The 16,099-nt window shown below is 49.4% G+C and overlaps 1 protein-coding gene across 1 annotated transcript in view; it reads right to left on the bottom strand.

Moving 5' to 3' along the window:
- FAM53B (family with sequence similarity 53 member B) overlaps positions 1-1,917 on the bottom strand; it is a 72,527-nt gene extending 70,610 nt beyond the window's left edge. Inside the window, exon 1 of the mRNA XM_069101751.1 lies at positions 1,687-1,917. Within this exon, the coding sequence (XP_068957852.1) occupies positions 1,687-1,767 (81 nt within the window). The 5' untranslated portion in view covers positions 1,768-1,917. The remainder of the gene's footprint in view (positions 1-1,686) is intronic.
- Between the last annotated feature and the right edge of the window lie 14,182 nt (positions 1,918-16,099).

Raw genomic sequence — 16,099 nt, 5'->3', positions numbered from 1 at the left:
GAGGAAGGGACCCAGGCTGAATGTTGGGGGAGGAACAGCTGCATGGCCCCCAGGGAGGAAGGAGCCCCCTATGTCTGCCTCTCTGAGCCAGTGAGAAAGTGGTCCTGGCCGTCTCCCCCAGGCAGGGCTCCGGGCTGCCCTGGTGCCATCGTCCCCTGGGACTCATCACATCAGCACAGGTCTGAGCGCAGGCAAACACACGGGCCATTTAAAAGCCAGGCCCTGATGACAGCAAACAGCTCCCCTCCCCAGGAGGACAGGGCTGAGAGGCGCTCTCATGGCCTCAGGAGGAGCCCCCTGGGAAGGCCAGCTGGACACAGGCAACTTGAAGCAGGAACAACGGGGCCAGCACCGTCAGCTCCTGCTGCCCAATTCCCTTGTTTTACAGATTAGGACAGTGAGATAGAGGGAATTCAGTGTCAGAGCAGGGATCTGAACCTGGGTCCTCTGACTCCACACCCAGCACACTTTCCAGAGTCCAGGAAAAAGCCACCATGGAGAAAGGCAGAAATCCAGGGCAGCCTCTAGAAACAAGGCCAGAAGGAGACCGAGAGAAGTGTGGAAACCCGTGGGGGCGGGATGGGGCTGTCCTGGGGGCCAGTCTCTCCTCCTGCCTTCCAGGCGCCTCCTCCTTCCCCCGCTCCATACCCGATGCCTGCTCTCATCCAGAGAACACAGACAATAGGGGATGATGACTCAGTGTAGGAGTGTGGGGTGTGGGCCCCAAGACCATGGGTTAGAGTCTGCCAAGGTGTGGGGGGAGGTTCCCCCATGGTGGAGGCAAGCCCCAGCTGGGGAGTCCCCTCTTTGCACCCCAGTTTCCTCATTTGTAAACTTAGATGACCTCTAACCTTCCTCCCAGCTCCAAACCCTATAACTCAGTCAAAGCTCCTCATTATACAGCAGACAGAGCTGGGATCTGCAGTCAGAGGCCCTGGGTTCAAATCCTGGTTCTGCCTGTTACCACATGAATGATCTTAAGCACACTCTCTCCCTCTCTGGGCCTCCAAGTTCCGATACAGCCTTAATACTCTGAAGGACACAACACATGGGGGCTGACTGGAAGCCAGGACCCCAGCCTCTAGGCCAGGCCTCTCTCTCTATCCTAGGCCAACCAGGCTGACCCCATTCAAGCACGAGGCCTTTCTAGTCCCTTTGTAGGTCCTCAGTGTCCCGTGACTCTCCCTGAAAGAAGCTTGGCTATCTGCTCAATAGACTGGTCCCTGCCTGGGAAGGCCCCCTCTGGGGTCCATCCAGGACTGGACTCTCCCACACAGAGAACTCTGGGCAGGCCCAGCTGCCCATCCTCCACCACCTCCCAAGATGGCCCACGGCCACTGCCACGTCCTAGGCCCTCTGCGGCCGATGGCCAGCACGTCTCCCCCCTTCTCCCCTCCGAGGCCTGAGTCTCTGCTGGCGCCACCCCCGTATCCATCATCCCGCAGCACTGAGACACAAAGGAATGTCCATCTCTATCGCGCTGGAGACAGAACTCCCCCTGCTTCCATGCACCCTCCTCTTCACTGGCCAAACAATCTCTAATCTGGGCCGGGTGTTTACATCTCCCCCGTGTTTACCCAAACTTCTGGTGAGGCTGTGCTATGTCCTGAGCCCGGAATGCCTGCCCAAGCTGCAGTGGACAAGGAGCCTCTTGTGGGCTCCCGCTGCCTCCCACCAGACTCTTACCAGCTCAGGGTGGAGAGGTTTGCATGCGATGGAGTCAGCAGCACCTTTGTTGTCCAGAGGCCGGGTCAGGATCATCGCCATGGCAATGCCGTCAGGCGCGGGGACCCATCACAGGGCAGGCAGATTCTTAGCGCCAGGGCATCTTCGGGCAAGCAGAGGTCAGAGCGACCAGCTCTCCATCGGTGGCCGGCCCTCAGGGAGGTTGGCCTGGGACGCGGGCCAAGAGTGGTCAGTGACCTGGAACAACAAAAAGAGGAGAGGTCCCCACTAAGCGCTTCTGCTCCCCGCCAGGGTCTAGGCCCAAATGACCCCTCCTCAAAGACGAGTGACACCCTGGAGCCCTGACACACGCAGCCTGGGACAGACGGGGACTGTTTGCTGGTCAAAGGCCCACACCACGGGAGGCTGGGCTCAGCAGAGTCCCATCATCGAGCCCTCGCCCCACCTCCCAGCTCAGCCTTGGGGAGTCACGGCGTCACCAGCACAGGAATTAACGCAGGCCCAGCTCATTAACACTTTTCACCTTGGCCACTCACCCAGATCTGAATTCCAGACCATCTTACATCCTTAGATGCCCACTCTGAGTGGGCCTCTCTACATGCCATCTCTGTACAGACTGGGCCAAGCCCGTGGAGGCCGAATGCTCACCCACACCCTGATGGGGCTGGTCCCTAGTGACAGCTTCCCAGTGGTCCCAAGAGTAGTCCCCCCTGTGCTGAGCTCTCTGTGACAACGACAGACAGACAGGATAGGGGTGGGCTCTGCATTCACACCATTTCTGCCCCATTGCAAGACAGCATTTTTTTTCATCCCCATAGAACCAAACCAAGCCAAGCCCAGCTGACTTGAACATCACTGAGCTTTGCAATAATGGCCCATCCACACGTAAGCCCTGAGGGCCTCGAGGCCCTGCCCAGCTCTGCATCCCAGGATCCTCTGAGTCAATTCTCTATTCCCAGCAGCCTCTCTGTTCTGCTCCCTGTCCCAATGACAGAAGTAAGGCTGATTTGAAAAGCACCACTTCCAAAATCATGCCTCTAATCCTGGTCCCCTCGGAGGCACTGGTGCCTCCACCCAAATTAAAGGCAGCTCCTAATGGATCATTAAAACCCAACTTGGGGGAAGGGATCCCCAAACCAGGACCGAAAGCCAACTGCAAACTGAGTTATTTGTCCTGCAGATGTAAATCATTTTCCTGTTTGCTCTCTCTGGCTTTTACACTGGGTGACACTGAGCGTGCTCTGCTGTGGGCCAGCTGGCTAACGGGGGAAATTACCTTCTACTGTTTTTGAAAAACCAGGTTCATCCAAAGTGCAGAATCGGAGAAGGGAAATAGGTCCACTTCTCCAGGATCTGGTGCTAAGGGAGGGAGGGAGGCCAGCTGAGGCTGCCAGGCTGACAGCATGTTTGGAGACAAGCCGCCACTGCCCAGGGCGGGGAGCATGCCCCCAAAGGTGCCAGGCAAGGAGGTCCCCGAGCCCACCCTCCCCTCTTCCTCTTCCTCCCAGAGCTCCTTCCTTCTGGCTGAAGTCACACAGTGGAGGCTGGCCATGATGACCACTATTCCAGGAGAGGCCACTGAGGGAGGGGGGCATAGGGAAAGTGTATTCACTCCTTTTTACAGCAAATGGAGGGGATATAGGGAAGACAGTGACCTCGAGAGTCAGGAGAGCCCGGGTTCAAATCCCAGCTTTGCTGCTTAGTAGGTATTCGACCCTGCACCAACCCAGTTCCCTCCTGGGGCCACCTTTATTGTTTCAAAACAAACTGAAGGTGTGGGGGCACAGGACATCTCCAGCCCCTGCCCTCTCCACTAGCTTGAGCCGGCATCACAGAGCTAGAGTCTAAAAGCACACAGAAATAATCATGTCCCACATTCTCTTTTACAGAAAGAGTTGAAGCCCCCAGAGAATGTCTGTAGGACCCCAGATCTCGGGCTGGAAGGGACTGTCTGGCAGTCAAGGAGTCCAACCCCCATTTTACAGACAGGAAAACTGAGGCTCAGACAGGCGCCAAGGCTGGACTGTCAGGGCCACCCTGCTAGTAGCTGTCTCTCTGCCTCTGAATCTGTCACCGCTCTGGTCCACTCTGCTCCGTTACCTACTCTCTACCCACTAGGGTGCTGCGTGAGCACTTAGCCAAGGTCTCAGAGAAAAGGCAGGATTTGAATCCAGATCTCCTGACTCTGGATCACAGCTTTTTTGCACCACTGCAAAAAATTCAGTCCGATGGCTGGACTGAGAAGGGTCCCCACCACAGGATCATCCCCAGGTGGGTCACCAGGCTGGCCTCTTCCCCCTCTACAAGTCTTCCCTTAGGGTTCTCACCAGTCCCCCCATCCCAGCCATTTCCTCTATCATCACTGTGCAGACAGTTCTGGGATGAATAGGCCAGTGCTGACCTCACCACTGACCTCACCTCTCCAGCTGTCTGATGGGTATTTCAAACACAAACATCTTACACTCCTGACCTTTTTCCCAACATCCCGTCCTCTTCCCACCTTCCCCTTCGGTGGTGAGAGCCCCATTGCCCTCCCAGACCTCCAACCTGCCTGGGCCCCTCGCCTGCTCTGGCTGTCCTGCCTTGTTTTCCCTTTCATCACACCTCTCCACTCTGCCCCCTCCTCTGCTCACACACACCTGGACCAGAGCTGGGGGTGGGTCTAGGCTTCCTGGCTCTCTCTTCTCCACTCAGGTATTAAACCATCTTCCTAAAGCACCGGCTCAACACACCAACTCCCTACAAATCAATACCAGCGCCTCCCTGTCACCCCCAGATTCAGAAGTAAAATCTTCTGCTCAGGTCTTCAGACACCCTGGAAGCCTGCCCCTTCCTGCCTTTCTATTCTTCTTCTTTCCAGACTCCCTGACATGTTCCAGGATGCAGGGACACCTGCCTGGTCCTTGCACGAGATACTCCAATCTCCCACCCCCAGGCATTTGCATTGGCAGTTCCCCATGCCTGGGATGCCCTCCCTTCTCATCAATTCCCTGGCTTCCTCCAAGTCTCAGCTGAAATCCTGCTTTCTGCAAGAGGCCTTCACCAATCCCCCTTAATCCCAGGGCCTTCCTCTCTGTTGGTGATTTTCAGCTGACTCACAGCTGGGGGGGGGGCTCCCCCATCAGACTGAACACCCTGAGGGCACAGCCAGTCTGGTTTCTCTTTGTATCTGCCACACTTGTTAGTGCAACACCCACACACACACATTATCACACAGTAGGCACTTCATAAAGGTTGGCCTGCCTGGTCATAACTACTCAATCTCTCCAACTACACCCTTTTCATAGGAAAGCAGAAAGATCCCGGGGTTCAGATCTCATCTCTCATCTACTACTGGGTCATCCAGGGCAAGCCATTTAAGCTCTGTGGGCCTCAGCTTCCTCACCTGTGAAAGGACAGGGTTGAGGCAGATGGCCCTGAGGTCTCTTACAAGGCTACTTTGAAGCTAGAAGTACAGATGCCCAGGCAGGAGAATTCTTGAGCCTGCCCCTGCCCAATTCTCCCTCCCCAGATCCACCCCCCCACGTCTGAAACGTTTCTCACAAGCCACACCCTAGAGCTGGAATGCCCCCCTCCTCTCTGTTTGAATTATTCACCAAGCTCAGGAGCCAGACCTCTCCCAGGAAGCCTCCTGGGGCTAAGGGGAGGCCCTATTCCTGCCACTGCCCCAACTTCTGGGGATGTTTCTGTGGGTCCTGGTCAGTGCGAGATCTCAGGCAGGCATCAAGGCTGTCAGTGCCCAGAATAATGACTCCTGCAAATCAGAGCTTGCAGGTATGGTGGGGCAGAGGTAGGAAGACTGGACAAGGCTCTCCCTCCATGAGCAAGTCCATTGCTTTAATAATAACTCTCATTTATACAGGTTCATAATCAAAGGGCTGCAAAGTGTTTTACGTATTTCATTTGAAACTCACAACATGCCTGTGAGATACCTTTTATAGATGGGGAAACTGAGGAACAGAGAAATCCAGTGACTTTCCCGGGGTCCCACAGCAAGTAAGGCACAGAGGCAAAACACAAACCATAGTGCTGCCGTCAGCCCAGAGATGTGCTGGCCATTGTCCTGGTGCCTCCGCCCCTGCCTATGTCAGAGCTGTGGTGGAAGGGAATGAGACAATGTATGGAAAAGCCCCTGGCAAACTAAGGTGTCCAGGGGGGTTCTTTAAAGACTTTTTAAAATAAAAAATTCATTTAAAAAAACCCATCTTTTGGGGGGGGGTTCTTATTTACTTGTTGCACTTTACTTGTAGGGAAAGTTAGCCTGGGTCTCCCCGAGAAGGGTGACCCTGAGCAAAGCCCACCCCCTCTACACGTCCTTCAGTTTTTCCTTTGCAAACTGGAGAGGACCCAGAATGCTGCCTGTCCTGGCCATCTGCAGAACGTGAGCAGAAGACAAGCAAGCCTGACACTGTCAGCAATCTGGGAGAGCAAGGAATGGTGTACCTGTCAGACTTAGGGAGAGGGGAGGACTTTGTGACCAAACAAGAGTCGGCACTGGAAAATGCAAAATGGAAAATTTTGATTACATGAAATTAGGTTATTAATTACATGAAATTGAAAAGCTTCTGTATAAACAAAGCCAATGTAACCAAGATTAAGAGGGCAGTGGGAAATTGGGAAAGAATTTTTACAACCAATGTCTCTGATAAAGGCCTCATTTCTAAAATATACAAAGAACTGAGTCAAATCTATAAGAATACAAGTCATTCCCCAATTGATAAATGGTGAAAGGACATGAACAGGCAGTTTTCAGAGGAAGAAATTAAAGATATCTATAAGCATATGAAAAAATGCTCTAATTCACTATTGATTAGAGAAATGCAATTCAGAACAACTCTGAGGTACCACATCTCACCAGTTAGATTGGCTAAGATGACAAAACAGGAAAATGACAAATGCTGGAGAGGACATGGACAAACTGGGACACTAATGCATTCTTGGTGGAGTCGTGAACTGATCCAACCATTCTGGAGAGCAATCTGGAATTATGCCCAAAGGGCTATAAATACTTTCATACCCTTTGACTCAGCAATACCACTCCTAGGGTTATATCCCAAAGAGATCAGAGAAGTGGGAAAAAGACCCATATGTACAAAAATATTTATAGCAGCTCTTTTTGTGGTAGCAAAGAATTGGAAATTAAGGGGGTGCCCATCAATTGGGGAATGGCTGAACAAGTTGTGGTATATGCATGTTATGGAATACTACTGTGCTGTAAGAAATGAGGAACAGATGGATTTCATATTTACCTGGAGAGGCTTATACGAACTGATGCTGAGTAAGAAGAGCAGAACCAGGAGAAATGTGTATACAATTACAGACACAAAGTGTGTGTGAGGACCAACCTTGATAGACTGGACTCCTCTCAGCAATGCAAGGCTATAAGACAACTGCAGAAGACTCATGATGGAAACAGATGTCTACATCCAGGGACAGAACTAGAGAGAACAGAATCTGAATGCAGCCTGAAGCAAACCACCTGCTCTCTTTTTCTTGTTTGGTTTTGTTTCCTCTTTCCCATTGTTCATCCCATCGGTTACAATCCTTCTTCCCAACCTGACTAACGTCTAATGTGAAAGTATTTGCAGATCCTATACTTGATTGCATGCTGCCATGGGGAAGAAAATTTGAAACTCAAGGGATTTTGGAACTGAATCTTGTAAACTAAAAGTAAACAAAGAAATTAATAAAGACAAAAAGAAAATTGCTGGAGGAGAAAGGTGCTGCCTTCTGGCTGCTCCACATGGCCCACCTTGTACCCTCTGAATCCCCTGCCCCCCTGGCAATGTCCCTCTAATCTTCTGGAGTCAGTGCTCAAGAGTGTGGGGGAAACCTGAATTGGACCCAAGATGCTGACCAAAAGCAACCCATTCCTGAAAGCTTGAGCAAGTTTAGGGACAAAGACAAAGGGATTTAAGCATGGTGGGCAATGGATTTGAATAAAGCCTCTGGGTATTTTTAAACACTGATAACTTGGACAAGCAGCCTGGAAACAATTCACAAATGCCATTCAAATCTTGCATGCGGCTGTGCATGCCATGTCACTGCTGCTTCTAGTGGACTGCAGGCGCTCACCATTACCCCAGGGCTCGTGAGGGAGCTTTCCGCCAGATGCTGTGATCGAGGTAAAGTGGTCCGTGGTCCAGAGAGGAGATTGGTAATGGCGTCATATGGCTGGTGGAGTTGGAACTCCCGCCAATGGAGGCAGAAAAATGGCTGTCTCATGCATAAATGCCACTAACAGGCTGCTTCCATCATCCCTACTACCTACACTATTAGCCTGTAAAAACCACCCAAGGGCTTCGTCCGAAACTAGGTTTCTGAATGAAGCAGATGTCTATTAGAGAGAGCAGAAAAGTCTGAAATTTGGGATGTTCATGTATGTTCAATGGGAAGAGCATGACCTAGAATCAGCTCCTGGTTCTGAATCTTAGCTGTAACAGACACACTGTGTGACTGTGGGCAAGTCCTACTGTGCCTCAGTTTCCTCATCTGTAATGGGAAGGCCAAATTCAGAGATCAACAAAGCCCCTGCCATCTCCTCACTGAGGATCCTAAAATCCTAAACTTTTCATAGTACAGAATACTAGGGAAATCACCTTCATAACCCAACTGGATCCATAAAATCCACTCATGGACAAAAACCCAACTGGATCCATAAAATCTGGATGAACATGAACAAAAACCCAACCAACCGGATCCATAAAATCCACTCATGAACAAAAACCCAACTGAACCCATAAAATCCACTCACAAACAAAACCCCTCAGAATAAGAACAGGCAAAGAGGAGGCAAATTTATATCTCTACACACACAACAGGATGGTTCACTTAGAGAATCCCAGAGATTCAGGGATAAAAACAATAACTTCAGTAAAGTAGCAGGATGTCAAATAAGCCAGAAAAAAAACTACCGGCCAAAACCAATAACAAATGAACAAGAGGAAGAGACAGAATCAGGCAATCGCTCAACATTTCCTAAGCACCCACCCACTATGTGCCTGGTCCAGTGCTAAGTGCTGGGGACATGAAAAGGGCCAAAAGGCAGATAGTCTGTCTCTGCCCTCAAAGATAGAAAAATAAATTCCGTTTAAAAAAAACCTTCAAATCGTAATAAATGTCTGGGAATAAACCTCCCAAGACACACTCAGGACTTATATAATTGATAACAACAGTAATAATAATCTATATGGCACTTTCAGGTTTAAAGGCACTCTCCACATGTCATCTTATTTAGACCTCTAAACAACTCTAAGAAGTATTATTGTTGCCTCCAACATACAGATGAGGAAACTGAGGTAAAGTGACTCATCCAGGGTCACACAGCCTGTAAATGTGAAGTAGGGTTTGAACTCAGGTCTTCCTAAAGGTACAATACTATCTCTACTTGGCTATGTCTACAAGATATTCTCTGAAGAAATAACATAGTAATTGGGAAAATATGCGTTGTTCATGGTTAGACTATGCCAATATAAATAAAACAATAATATTAACATAGTAAATTATAAATTCGGTGCCATGTTGTTCTCCATTTCTATATGTCCCTTCAAGTCTCACACAGGGCCTTGAACATAATATTAATAATGGAGACAACGAGGTGGCACAGTGGATAGAACACGGAACATGCAGTCAAGAAAACCTGAGTTCAAATTCTACCTCAGACACGTACTAGCTGTATGACCCTGGTCAAGTCATTTCATTTCTGTTAGCCTCAGTTTCCTCATTTGTAAAATAGTGATAATAATAACACCTATGTCCCAGGGTTGTCATGAAGATAAAAATGACATAATATTTGTAAAAAACTTTGTAAACCTTTAAATGCTACATAAATGCTATTATTAATATTGTTATGTCAAACCTCTAGGGGTTGATTTTTTTTTTAAAGCAATTGGGCTCAAGGTTACACGGCCAGGTGTTTCTGGGTGGGTGCTAAGTATCTGAGCCCTGATTTGATCCCCAGGTCATCCCGACCCTGGGGCCAGTGCTCTTACTCCCTGTGCTACCTGGCGGCCTCTAGGGGTTGATTTTATCAACCTAAACAAAACAGTAACAAAATTTATCCTGAAGCACAAAAGGGTAAGAATCATCAAGTAAATAATGGGATTTTTTTTGCTTTGTTTTTAAATAGGGTCAGACAAGATGGCACACACATAACCTCTCTTAGGAAAGGTTGAGGTCAGTGGCTGGCTTGAGTGTAGGAGTTTTGAGCTGCAGTAGAACTGAAGATGTTGGGTGTCTACACTAGATATGGTCCAATGAGCCCCTAGGAGGTCCAACAAGCTGCCTAAGCATGTTTAAGCATGTTAAAGTACTGGGATTAGGCCCAAGAGTGGCTGCTGGGAAGACTTTCAAAGTCTCCAAAGAAGAAAAAAGGTAGGATTGAAGGTGGCTACCCTTACCCAATCTCAGATTATTTCATAATGCATTAGTTTGAAGAATAGGCAAAGGTGATCAACAGAAAAGACTCGATAAGCCAAGCCTAGGTGCAATCAGGGGCATCTTGTGCTCAAGTAAGTCAAGAAGAAATTCCTAAGGCAAAGAATCCCCATCCAAGAACAACTGCTGGGAAACTACGGAATTTGGCAGAAATTGGGTTGAGGAACATCTTAAATTATATACAAGAATAATTCCCAAATGAACCCACAACCTCCAGATAAAAGGTCACAGCTTTTTAGAAATCAGAGGACAATGGGAGGAGGTGTCTTTCCTAATGAGAGTTAGGGAGGGAATTATTAAACAAACAGTTTTGTTGGTTGAAACAAAGAATCATTTTGTTTTCAAAATGGAGCTATGATTTCATTTGTATGGGGAACTCCCAGTGAGGAAACACACTGTCAATGCAGATTGGAGCTTGCTCTGGAGTCTTGCCTGGTAATCATAAAAGATAAAAGAGGCAATTCCTGATGGATAAAACTAAAAAGGTTTTGCACAAACAAAATCAGTTCAGCTAAAATAGGAAAGAGAAGAAATCTCCCATCAGCCCTTGCTGACAAGGGCTTGATATCCAAGATTTATGTAGGAAACTGAGAGAAGTATCCAAGAGCAAGAGCCATTTCCCAAGAGATAAAGACACGAACAAATGTAGAATATGAGAAATCCTATCAAGGAATGCTTTCCATCATGAACAAGAAGCGGAAGGCACATTAAAGCAAGTGTGAGGTTTCGTCTCACACATGTCACGCTGGCCAAGATGACGAGAGATAAAAATGACCGATGTTGGAGGGGCTGTGGGAAGCAGATCACCTGTTACCTTGCTGGTGGAGCTGTGAACGGGCCCAAACATCCTCGAACACACTGACAGATGCTACACACACCCAGAATCCTAGCCACAGCCCTAATAGGTCTAGGTTTATTCTCCAACTAAATTATAAACCATGGGTTTAGCGAAGCTTCATACTGTTGGGCAGGCTATCACTCTGAAGCCACCAAGTGTTACATAAATATGAGCCATCATCACTGTCATCATCGTTATGACCCTGACTCCATCATAAGCAGATTGTGTGGCTGTGGACAAGGCCATTCCTGTCTCTGGGCCTCGGTTTCCTCCTTTGTCAAATGAGTCTCCCCAGTGCCTTCCAACTCCAATAATCTGTGCTTCTAGAATTTTTCTTGGTGTTTTCATTCATATCTTACTCTCTGTGATCCCATTTGGGATTTCCTTGGCAAAGATACTGGAGTGGTTTGCCATTTCCTTCTCCAGGGTCACACAGCTAGTAAATGTCTGAAGCCAGGTTTGAATTCAGGAAGATGAGTCTTTCTGATTGACCATAGTCAGATGGCTGGTACCCTGACACATCATTTTGGTCCTCTTAGAACACAAAGAACAACAGCCGACCTACTGACCGGGCAGGATTGGGGTTAGACTCCTTCAGGCTCCCTATAAGGGACACATAGTTCATCAACTGGTCCATCAATTCAGCAAATGATTATTAAGCACCTGCTGTTTACACAATGCTGGTGACACAAACCTCACCTTCAAGCAGACTGTGGTGTCTTAGAGAGGATGAGAACACAAATAATCGTGATACAGTGGGCAATGAAGGACATCCACAGAATCCAGGCAGAAGAGGAAAGAAAGTTCAGCTGGGGGAGAGAAGGAAGGCCCAAGGAAGGAGACTTGATGGGGTTGGTTTGTGAGTCAGGCCTTGAAGGGCCAGAGGAACTGAAACAGGGAGAGGCGATTGGGGAAGACCACCCCAGGCATCAGGGGTCCTGGGACAAAGAGACACAAATGGGACAGATATCTGTTCGGTAGGTGATAGAGGGTAAAGGGTCCAGTGTTTGGAGCCAGAGAATTTCAAGCTCAGCTCCCCTCCCCACCACCCGGGTGCCTTTGGCTGAGCTACGTGTCCTACCCAGACCTTAGTTCCCTCATCTGTGCAGGGAGCAGACGGACTAGGCAGCCCCACAGCCCCTTCTAGCTTTAAGTTCTATAATCTTACTGAGTTACAAAGTTGGGATGAGACACAGCCCCTGACCGCCCTCCAGGAGTTTACGGTCTATAAGCATGAAGAACAAACATGGCCATGGCAGCCCAGCACCATGAGCATGAGCATGCACACAGAGCCGAGGGGATGTTACTGCCCTGTCCATGGCAGCCCAGCACCCTGAGTGAACGTGCACACAGAGCCCCGAGGGGATGTTACTGCCCTATCTACCATTGCTCTGGGCTTTGAAGTAAGTCAGTGGCTGGACATGCTCTCTGAGCTGTTTTTCAGTAGCAGGGAGGGAAGCATCTGCCTTGATCCCTCCACACCCCTGGGCCTCATCAATGCCTCGCAAAAGGATGGCCAGGTTAGGAATTCGAGTTTCTTTGTGGAAGACTGATTGGCCAGTAAATGATCTAGCCCACTGGATTCATTTTTCCTACACTCTAAGTAAACCAACGCAAACTCACATAGGAGAAAGAAGAGAGGGAGAGAGAGCAATTAGCTGGTGAGCTAAGTGAAGACTCTATTCTCCAGGACCTTTTCCACAACAACCAAGTGTTGTTTTCTCAGCAAACAACATTGCAAAGGGAGGAAAATGACATTTTTCAGTGACATTTGAGGCCTCCAAGTACTGGGATAGAAAGCCAAAATAAATCTGACCACGAGTACAGAGACAGGCCATGTTGTTTCTTGAAACTGATGCCAACTTCATGCATGACTTGTTAAAAGCTCATTTATCAATGAAAAGCAGCTGACCCAAGAGTCCTCCGGTAGTCACTGTGTGTTTCTGCCCAGGCTGATCTTACCCATTGAGCCATCGGCCCCAGGAACATGAGACAATAACAACCCTTCACACTTCAACAGAGTGAGATGGGTCCCTCACCCCAAAGCCCTCCCCTCCCTGGCCCGTGAAGCACTTTTCCACACTCAGCCTGGCCACAGACACCACTGGCCACCACCAGCCTCGTTTGTACCTGGAGCCTCTCCAGTCCAAAAGGCCTGGGGTGCTTTGCTCCCCTGGCCAAGATTCGAATGATCCACAAATCTTTCCACATCACCTTGGAGGAGGACGTGAGTCCAGGAAACAGCCATCATGCTAATAACAGCATTACTGGCCTTTACTAGTGTCACTGAGCAAGATTTTCCACCATCAAGAATGAATTTCTCATGCTAGGGAATGAGGCTGTCCAGTATTCAGAGCCACTGTCTGCCTTTTGGCATCTTTAAATGAAGAGGGGCCAATTTACATCGGTTCTTTTTTTGATTTGTTTTGTTTTGTTTGGAGGGCAATTGGGGTTAAGCGACTTGCCCGAGGTCACATGGCTAGTGTTAAGTGTCTGAGGCTGGATTTGAACTCAGATCCTCCTGACTCCAGGGCTGGTGTTCTACTCACTGTGCCACTGAGCTGTCCCTAATTTACATCATTTCTAAGGGCTCTTTCAGCCCTCAATCCCACCATTTCCCCAGTTCTTGAGTGAATATTTGTGTGTTGACTAAGAGGAACCTGAGTTATTCTGTTTTGTGTATGGCCGGCCCTCTGAGAGATGAGCCTTCCTAGACCCTTGCTATCACTTAAATAATAACCTTGTATTTAACAACCTGTATATAAAAACCCAGTGAAGCAAATGGGGAAAGATGTCTTCATCCCCATTTTACAGATGGGGAAACTGAGCCTCTGTGAAGCACTGGGACTAAGCACACAGCAGCAAAGGGAAGATTCTGGTGGGTCCAGCCCAAGCAAAGATCTGCCTCATTTCATCATCAAGACCTCACTTTTGAGGGAAACATGTGCTATGTTTCATGCCCAGAATGTACTGTTCCAAAAAGGGGACAAGCAAGTGAAGGTGGAGAGAGGCTGCTTGGCAAGGCCAGAGGATAAGGAGGCTGGCAGCCAGGGCCCTGGGAAGGGAGCTGTGGTCAGGGTTAAGCCATGATATCTAGGCAGATGGGGGCCTAGACTCCAAGGAGGCATTTCCCAGTAAATAAAGCTAAAACTTCGCCAGACAAGAACAGAGCATAACGAAGATGACAGGGAGTCCAGCAGAGGGGAAAGAGCCTGGGTGCAGGCGTCTCACCCCAGCACCACTGCCAGAAGCCCAGAATCTTGGGCATGGGAGGGACCCGGGGCCGTCTGTGTAACTGCTCCCCAGCAGAAACACGCCAGGATGTGGAGTCACCGCGGGAGCCCCTCCGGCCACCCAAGCCTAAAGCCTCTGTCTCTTCTTCATGGGCACATCGGGCTTGTCCAGCTGCTCATGGCTCCTGAGAAGGGCCTGTCTGACCCTGGGAGGAACCTGCTTCCTTACATGTCATCTCCCCCATTAGACCTGAAGCTCCTCCTGGCCATGGCCTGTTTTTGCCTTTCTTTGTACATACAACAGATGCTTAATAAATGCTTGCTGATTGACTGGAAAATGACCTGGAGTTTGAAGAGGCTGACTGACCCGCCCACCAATCGGTCACACCACTAAGGGGTCAGAGGGGAAAGTGGGAGTCAAGCCTTCTGGACTTGATCCACAACATTCTCTCCCTCTTGAACCTGCTACGTTATTGAACACCTGCTACAAAATTCCAGATACTACTTAAGTTATCATCTAAGTTTCACTAGAATACTTCAAGTGACAAGGAGCTCACTCCCTCTCTGAACCTCCCAGCTCTAGCCCCAGGGCCAGATGAAGGCCTGGAGACCCCAAAGCCTTCTCTTCTCCCAGGTGAGCCCCCCACCTTGTCCTTCAGCTGATTCTGACTCTCCTCCCAGGACAGCAGCTCTTCACCCCGACATTCCCAGGGCCCCTGAATGGTGCAGTCAGGTGTTAGTCTTCATGGATCAACAGGGTCTAAATCCCTGTCAACTGAGTCATCTGACAAGGCCTTGGCTTCCTCAGCTGTCAAAGGAGGAGGCCGGGCCCTGCTGCTCTCCTTCCCACTGGCTCTCTCTTCCAGGCTGGGCACAGTAGCACTTAATGAGACGGACCCATTGGCAGAGAAGGGAAGGAATAAGCGTTCTGACAGACCTAATATGTACCAGGCACTGTGCTTGGGACTGCACAAAAATGATCTCAACCTGGAAAGGCAGGCGCTGCTATGATCCCCACTCTACAGGAGAAGAAACTGAGACAAACAGGTAAAGTGACTTGCCCAGGGGCACACAGCAAGGAAGTACCTGAGGTTGGATTGCACTCGGGTCTTCCTGACCCCAGATCCATGCATGGCGGAGCCGTTCTCTTCCCTGGTGGAGGGCAGAGCTCCACCGGCTCCTACTCGTATTGGCAGTGCAGCGTCTGGCACCAGGCAGGCATTCGGCAAAGGCTTGGTGGCTGACTGATGGATGGATAAGAACAGTCGATAATAACTTACCTTTCCACAGAACCCACTGAGATGTCTGTAAATGTGACCCCACTGGAGCTTCGTGACAACAAACCATAGGGAAGGCACTGTAAGTCTATTGTTGGCCCATTTTCCAGATGAGGAAGTTGAGGCTTCCCAAGGTCACAGGGCTACTACGTTCCAGAGGGAGGATTCAAACCTGATTCTGCCTACAGTGCTCTGCCCACTCAGCCACATGCCCTGAACCTGGGAAGCTCACAGTCAACAAGGACGGATGGGGGACACAGAAGATCTCCCTATATGAAGTCAAGAGGACACATGTTCAGATCCTGACTCAGTCGCTGACCAGCGCTGTGGCCCTGGGTAAGCCACTGCCTGTCTTGGCCTCAGTTTCCCGATCTATATTAACATCCAATTATTAGCTGATCTCAAAGGTCTGACCCAGCTCCTGCCCCAAGAGCTTGTGAATAAAACCTTAAATATGACTGGATCCTGGGATCAGAAGAGGCAGCTGGGCAGCCCAGTGGATATAGCCCTGGGCCTGGAGGCAGGAAGGTCTGCATTCAAATCCAGCCTCAGACACTTACTAGCTGTGTAACCCTTGATCTCTATCTGCTTCAGTCCCTGTAATGGGAATGTAAATTTTTAAGATCTTC

This window comes from Petaurus breviceps, unplaced genomic scaffold (genome assembly GCF_028583685.1).
Source record: "Petaurus breviceps papuanus isolate PSGF00001 unplaced genomic scaffold, PetGlider_PUasm1.0 490, whole genome shotgun sequence".
NCBI lineage: Eukaryota > Metazoa > Chordata > Mammalia > Diprotodontia > Petauridae > Petaurus > Petaurus breviceps.
Note: the sequence above shows the minus strand (reverse complement) of the source record. Positions and strands in the feature narration are given on the sequence as shown.